Source organism: Lactuca saligna, chromosome 8, assembly GCF_052625555.1.
Source record: "Lactuca saligna cultivar CGN05327 chromosome 8, ASM5262555v1, whole genome shotgun sequence".
Classification (NCBI taxonomy): Eukaryota; Viridiplantae; Streptophyta; class Magnoliopsida; order Asterales; family Asteraceae; genus Lactuca; species Lactuca saligna.
This window is the reverse complement of record NC_136424.1, coordinates 83713823-83721623: the sequence shown is the minus strand read 5'-3', so window position 1 is coordinate 83721623 and position 7801 is coordinate 83713823. Positions and strand designations below refer to the sequence as shown.

General features: G+C 33.8%; 1 protein-coding gene across 2 annotated transcripts; it reads left to right on the top strand.

Annotated features, from left to right (window-relative positions):
• The first annotated feature begins 2403 nt into the window (after positions 1–2403).
• On the top strand, positions 2404–6515 carry PAS1 (FKBP-type peptidyl-prolyl cis-trans isomerase family protein). Of its 2 annotated transcripts, XM_078970780.1 has the most exons (19): positions 2404–2674; positions 2760–2844; positions 3095–3164; positions 3344–3441; positions 3583–3705; positions 3833–3865; positions 3978–4036; positions 4132–4216; positions 4315–4531; positions 4625–4773; positions 4867–4964; positions 5052–5121; positions 5214–5273; positions 5361–5417; positions 5497–5565; positions 5653–5730; positions 5829–5930; positions 6015–6086; positions 6169–6515. In XM_078970780.1, exons 1-19 carry the CDS (start codon positions 2598–2600, stop codon positions 6436–6438), a joined length of 1872 nt encoding a protein of 623 aa, XP_078826906.1. In that variant the 5' UTR covers positions 2404–2597; the 3' UTR covers positions 6439–6515. The 2 variants fall into 2 exon arrangements, with proteins under 2 accessions (XP_078826906.1, XP_078826907.1); XM_078970781.1 differs by lacking the exons at positions 2404–2674; positions 3095–3164.
• Positions 6516–7801: the final 1286 nt, after the last annotated feature.

Genomic DNA, 7801 nt, shown 5'->3' with positions numbered 1-7801 from the left:
TTTTGGTGTTTTAGATATAAAGACTCGCAACCATATTTTGTGACGTGTGATTTCATGATTTTGATAGGGAAAAAAGAGAGAGTTTATATTTATTGCTTTTCTCCATCATTAAGCTAAATTTAAATGTTTAGAAAGAAAACATTAAAAATTCGTTTATTGTACCGGGGATAAGTTAAATAAGCTAATTTTGAAAAGCTCCCCCCCCCCTCTCTATCTATCTCTCCAGTTTAAACTGTTTTATTCATATAAATTGTTTTGTTTACCAACCACTTAAATGCTTATCAAATTATTGTTTATCCCCACTATAAGTTATTCAAAACATTTTTGCAAATGTTGTTTTCTCACACCGTTGTAAGCTAATATACTATAAGTTAATTTATCCAAACACCTCTTGGATTGTTTGGTTAAAATGTGTGTGTGTGTGTGCGTTTTTTTCGGATCATGTAAATTATATAATTTTTGCTTTTAGACAAGCTTTTTGTTACCTTTAATTTAATAAAATTCTATCATTTTGTTTGATTTTTTATTACCCTTGTGTATAGAGGTGTCAAAAATTGACACGATACGAAATAAACGGGTTTCAGTAAGATATTTCAACCAGTTTAAATAAACGGGTTGACAAGACACGACACGAAAATTAAATGGGTAAGGTTAGGATTGAGAATTTCAACTTGAATATGACTCGGAAATGACCCGTTTATTTATATGCATGTTTTTTGAATTATTTAAATAAACTAGAAAGATACAAAACCAAAACCATAAGTAAAAACAAACATTCGAATTGAATTGTTTTGTAATGTTGAAATGACTTAGCCGTCTAGATCAAGACTTCATTTTAGTTTTTCCATTCTCTCCCAAACTACCCAGTCTTTTTCACCACTCTCACATCCTCATGATCTTGTCACCTGCCTCCTCAACTCCCACGTTTTTAATTTTGTCATCTGAACTTGTTATGACTTTATCTATTCTACCTCCAAACTATTAGTTTTTCCTTTCCGCCTATCTAACTCATACTCTTTTAACATGCTCAATTTTTTAACGTCACATGACACGACATATTTCAAGGTATAGCACTAACCCGAAACCCAACACGAAAATAAACGGGTTGACACGACACGACACGTTAATTAAATGGGTCGGCCTAAAAGCAAACACTTTCAACCCATTTAGTGTTTCGATACGACACGAACCCGACAAAACACGACACGATTGCCACGTCTACTTTGTGTGTATGTGTATATATATATATATATATATATATATATATATATATATATATATACTTACTGTCTTCCGATTTCATATCAGTTACAAGCTTGTCATTTCAATCACTTGCTACCCTTAAAAGAAAGCACTTCGCCCATTGAATCGATTAATCTAAGTCCCTGAACAACATATACGGATCCCCTCCACCCCTTTTTTCATTACTAATCGAATATCCTTCACTATTTGACTAAAAATGGAGCGAAATGATCTTGTTTTGTTCCTCGGTTGAAAAGAGATATCTTGAGCAATCGGAGAAGCACTTTGATAAACAGAGTTGATCTTGACCGACTCAATTAAGGTATTAGTCTTTGTTCTATTAGACAACAAAGAGCGCATTTTTTTCACTTCGTTCAAGTAAAAGTTGTACCCGTACGGAATTAATCTGTTTCTCAGTATGATCTCTATCATCATCTCTATTCCTGAATTTTCGTAGGAGTTGTTCCCGGACATACTAAAAAAAAGGTTCTTATACACCCCAACCCCGTCCCTTGGAAAGAGAAAGGTAGCACCGAAGAAAGGAAAGAGCGAGATGGTGGTTTTTGTTGTTCCCGCAAAGCGAGGATGATCCGACCAGCGAATGAAGTGGGTCAACTTTTTGTCTTCGGCCAAAAACTTTTTCTCGCTGGTTGAGCTTTCGACAAAAAAAGCGAAACATATTCTCTTATCTAAGCTTCTTCCTTGTGCATTAGCTCCCCCCATGGTAGATGGTTCAACCACTCCCGGTTCCACGAAATGATTGAGAACTACGAGGGGTCGAACTTCGCTTGCCTTGGGAAAAAGGCTACTGACGGTAGCGAATCTCAGAATACGAAGAAGATCAGAAAGGCCATCATAAGAGCAAACAAGGCAATGGCTTTTGTGAGAGCAAAGCCTAAAATGGCATAACCAAACAATTTAGTATCCAATTCCGGACTTTGTGCTACCGAAGGGATCAACGAACTGAATATCTTTCCAATTCCAACTGCTGCTCCAGCTAAAGCAATTGTAGCATTCCAGCACCGATTTGAAACCCTCCATAACATCTTTTATATATATATATATATATATATATATATATATATATATATATATATATATATATATATATATATATATATATATATATGCGGTAAAAAGTAAACACATTGTAAGGTAACACGGGGGCTTTTAAGTCACTTGAACTGAAACGCCGACTACTCTCTCTCTCTCTCTCTCTCTCTAACAATATTTTCCGTTCACCTAATACATTGGTAGCTCGAATTACAGGCGAGAATTGTCTGCCTGCCGTCTCTGCAAATTTATGCCTAGGGTTTTCCGTCACTTCAAAAACTAAAACCAACTCCTAATCTCCAATGGCTGTGGTCAAAGATGCGGAACAAGATTTCAAGCCGCAGAAGAAGAAAACATCTTCTGACGAGGATGATAAGAGGTAGTAGTTAGATGTATGAATCTGATGATGTGTTTTGTTAAGATGATTGTATGTATATCAACAATGAACTTCTGTTTTTTTTTAGGAGAAAAAAGATGGTTCCAGGAGGTTTGATGAAGGCTATGATAAGACCAGGCGGTGGTGATGCTATGCCTTCTGATGGTGATCAGGTTCGAAATTAGTTCCTACTTCTACATGCCTTTTTCCTGTTCTTTGTTCTAGTATCGTTATGCTATCTGAAGTTGGGGGCATAGATAGTTTAACTCTTAACCGACACCTCTGAGTGCCAATCGTAGATTAATATGAAATAATCGTGATTGAACTAATTATGTCCTAATTCACCCTCTGTGTGAACTGAATTATGTTAGGTAACAATTGAAAGAGCACATCTACATGTTATTGATGAGATTCATTGTGCAGGTCGTATATCATTCTACTGTTCGTACTCTAGATGGGGTGGTTGTTGAGTCTACTCGCTCAGAATTTGGTGGTGCGCTCATTTATCCGATGACATATTAGTTCTGTTAACCTGCTTGATAGTTGATATAAATGAAGTTATACTTTGTCAATGCCCTAGTTAATTGTTTACTTGAATGATTTTGTTTTATGTGTTTTCATTCTCTCTGCTCAAATGGGTGTGTGATGCTCTCTTTGATTTCCTTGTTATAGGCAAAGGCACTCCAATAAGGCAGGTTTTGGGTAAGAGCAAGATGATATTAGGGCTGTTAGAAGGACTTCCAACAATGTTGAAGGGTGAAGTTGCAATGGTAAGGATTTGGTAGCTGTAAAGTATTTATGGATATGGTTTATATTGTATTAACTTGTTGACAAAAGGGCACACATTCTTTGTATATATTCATGATGTTATGTTATTGATCTTTAACATTTTTTGTGCTAACTTTTTTCAGTTAAAAATGAAGCCTGAATTGCACTATGGTGAGGATGACTGTCCAGTCTCTGTTTCAGATAGCTTTCCAAAGGATGCTGAACTTAATTTCGAGATCGAGTTGATTGACTTTTCTAAAGTCAAGGCAAGACCTACAAGTTTTATTTTATACACTAAGTTTTTTATATACAAATTACTTTGGGTTTAATACTTCTTGTTATTTATACTTGATATCATAACTTGTTTCTTTTTGCTTTTTATAACATCCTCAGGTTGTAACTGAAGATTTTGGAGTAATGAAGAAGGTATGTAATACTCAATCTCTTGTTTGCGTTATTTCTCCACAGTTGAATTTTATTTCATCAGCAATTGTTCCAATTGAAAAGTTCTAAATTGAACATGCCATTTACTGGACAGGTTTTACATGAGGCACAAAGTTGGGAGAATCCACGAGATCTTTATGAAGTAAAAGCCAGGTTCACTTGTTGTCTCTATCTCTTATCTCTTTAATTATTTCAGAAACAACTTCAACATTGATATACTAATACTTGTGGGATGTGGTTAATTCCAGGATTTCTGCCAAGTTGGGGAATGGACAATCACTTCCGTTACATATAAAAAGCGAACCAATTCTGTTTACATTTGGAAAATCCGAGGTCTCTCTATTTTCATAGATTCCTGCTTTTTCAAAACTGTATTTGCTCTACATTTTTCATGTATACTCATTACAGTGTTCCTTTCATTCCTATATCAGGTACCTAAAGGTCTTGAAATGGGTATAGGAACAATGTCACGTGGTGAGAAAGCAGTGGTCTATGTAACAAATCAGTACTTAAGTGAAAGCCCACTTTTGCCCTCTGTAGAAGGCATTGAAGAAGTTCACTTTGAAGTGGAGCTCATCCATTTTATCCAGGTGCGTGATGTACTAGGAGATGGTCGTCTAATCAAACGTCGAATAAGAGATGGAAAAGGTGCTGTTTCAGTCCTTCAAGTAACACATAATTGCATATTAGTCCTTGGTTTATAACAGTAACGACACCGGATGTGATTTTTGAAACAATTAGGTGAATTTCCCATGGATTGCCCTCTTCAAGACAGTAGATTGCGTGTTCATTACAAGGGCATGCTTCTTGATGAAAAAAAGACAGTTTTTTATGATACAAAAGTTGATAATGATGGGGAGCCTTTGGAGTTTTCATCAGGGGAAGGGCTTGTAAGTTTAGTTTGAGTTTGAATAAAAAATGTGATTGGTGTTAGTTAGTTAGTTTTGTTGTAAATTGTAATATGAGGTTGTGATTGTGATTAGGTACCTGAAGGCTTTGAGATGTGTGTTCGGCTGATGTTGCCTGAAGAGGTATCACGTGTCACCTGCCCCCCTGATTATGCATATGACAAGTTCACAAGGTAAATTTCTGATAACTTAATACATAAAAATATGTAAAATTATGAAATGAAGTCATGTTGATGTTTGTTTGCTTGTTGTGTGAGTAGGCCAGATAATGTTCCTGAAGGTGCTTATGTTGAATGGGTGATTGAGCTTCTTGGTTTTGAAATGCAAAAGGTAAAACATTTTATTGTATTTTTAGTATTTGAGTTGATGCATATGGAATTGTGGATGAGTCATTTTAATGGAGTATTCTGTATACTATGTAGGATTGGACTGGTATGGATTTTAGAGCTATTATGAATGATGTTGAGAACACGAAAAGCACGGTATGTATTTTTACTATTAAATTAACAGGTGTTGAGCATTTTAATTTTTTTTTTTTTTTTTGATCCAGTTTGATGCTTCTTATTCAGGGTAACAGACTATTCAAAGAAGGGAAATTCGCCCTTGCCAAAGCCAAGTATGATAAGGTACACAACATCATTATCAAAGAATTTGAAATCAGTGAGTTTGAATTTATTATGATTTAATTTGTGGTTTTTGTTGCAGGTTCTACGTGAATTCAATCATGTAAATCCTCAAGATGATGAGGAGGGAAAAGAGTTTGCAAATACAAGAGTATGAATGAGCCTCCATCATTAATAATTTAATTTTTTTATTTTATTTAACAAGAGTGGTTGCTAATAAGATAACATGCATAAAAAGAATCTGTTGAATCTGAACGTGGCTGCCTGCTACCTGAAGATGGGGGATTGTAGAAAGTCAATCGAGACGTGTAATAAAGTAATTACTTTTTTTTTTTTTTTTTTTTTTTTAATAAGTAAAAAAAGATTGTTTGATTGGTGATAATATATTAATATTAATAAATAATGTATGTGCAGGTTTTGGATGCAAATCCTGTCCATGTGAAGGCGCTTTATCGTCGAGGAATGGCATACATGGAGACTGGCGATTTTGAGGAAGCAAGAAGAGATTTCAAGAGAGTGAGTTTTTGTTAATTTCAGTTTCATTAATGTAAATGTAAAATTGAATAACAACAAAATTGTTATTTGATGGCTTGAAACCAGATGATGAGCATAGACAAGTCATCCGAAGCCAATGCAAAGGCAGCTCTTCTTAAACTGAAGCAAACCGAACAGGTCGTTTGTTTTTCTATTTTAAATGTAAATAAATTCTAAAGTATTTTTTATTTTAATGATATGAATTATGAACAACAAACAGGAAGTAGAAAAGAAGGCACGCAAGCAATTTAAAGGACTATTTGACAAGAAGCCTGGAGAGATATCAGAGGTTGGGGTAATTGAAAATAAAAATGATGATGATGCACAGGAGCCTTTGATTTCTGGGCAGGAAGTGGAGGACATTGATGGGGATGGGGATGCACCGGAAGAAGTTCCTGGTCCTGCTCGCATGGGATCATTTTCGCGATTATTCACAAGTGGTATGAATCTATTCAAGTCTTTGGGGGTAAACAGATGTTCCATTTTGTGATTTGTATACAATAATAATATAATTTCCTATATTACCAACAACTCATCTCCAACCCAAATCCTACATCTTATCCATAATTTTAATCTTTAACATTTTCTTACTTTCTTCCTTAAAACTGCAAAAAATAAGGTGAAATTTCTATCATTGCTCAATCATTCATCATACGACAACAGATAACTATTTGTATCCAGACTTTAAAACTTGTACTATGGGGATCCTCTTGTTTGTTGTTTACTTGTATATTACGTACATTTTGGTATTTCAAACATCAAATTTTTGTCTACCCTTTATTTTTGTATAATGTATTGTTTTCTCCATCTATAAAAAAGCTTTGTTTTATATTAACCACACCAAATCCAAACCCTATTTTTATCTGACCATCTTCAACTTAATATATTATATAAGTTACTTGATACTTATAGGTTGTCTGTTTGTTGTCAATTCTCATTTCCACGTCAACTTTACATTTGGGAAATAAAGGTGGTTATAATGGAAAACTGATGATGTAAATACACTATTTTTATATAAAATGGATATTAACAAAACCAAGCACATCTGAAGATAAATTTAAAGTAAATAATAACCTGATTTTTTTTAATCCATTTTGTACTCGACAATTGTTGGGTAACTGACCCGGTTTTAGTGGTTCCTCCATTAAAGTGATTTCTGTAAAGAAAAAAAATATGCATTCCGGATAGAAAAAAATTCGGAATATCAAAACATATAGTTTCAAAATTTCATCTTCCTTCTTCTCTAATCTTCACCTAGAACAAGTCCAAATTGTGATATATAATTTTGGAGTTTTAAGAAAACATTTCGTTTTTTATTCAAAACTAATTTTTTAAAGAAATATAGCAAATAATAATTAATACGATAAAATAACTTAAAATGCGACATTCGATTGGACAAATGTTGATTTAAGAAACTTCTTAATGACCATTTCGAACAACTTTTTGAATATTTTTTGACGTGAATGAGAAAAAAAAATACAGTATATATTAATATATAGGTCTGAAATGATCCATTTCAAACAAAATGATTATTTTTTCAAAACACTTACAAAATTAATTTTATGCATAAATTCGTAAAATAAATTGGAATATTGTTGTATAAATTGTTAAAAAAAATCTAGAATTAATGTCACTATACCAATCAACTACTACTGTTTTGCATTTTAAGTTACTATCGTTTAATTGCATTCAGTAAGTCACTAAACTTTTTTTAATTAGATCATTAATCTCAGCGTAGTTAAATGCTACTGCATCTATGTAGTGTCCATACGGCGTTGACATGTTCGTTTTTCTTTATTAAACACATTTGTTGTTATTTCGGGCAGATTACCTTGGAGTTTGGCCAATAGTGC

Coding starts and splice junctions, on each gene's coding strand:
- PAS1 (XM_078970780.1), top strand. CDS start 2,598: ATGGCTGTGGTCAAAGATGCGGAACAAGATTTCAAGCCGCAGAAGAAG. Junction 3,866..3,977: donor ATTTTGGAGTAATGAAGAAG/GTATGTAATACT, acceptor TTTACTGGACAG/GTTTTACATGAGGCACAAAG. Junction 4,774..4,866: donor TTTCATCAGGGGAAGGGCTT/GTAAGTTTAGTT, acceptor GATTGTGATTAG/GTACCTGAAGGCTTTGAGAT.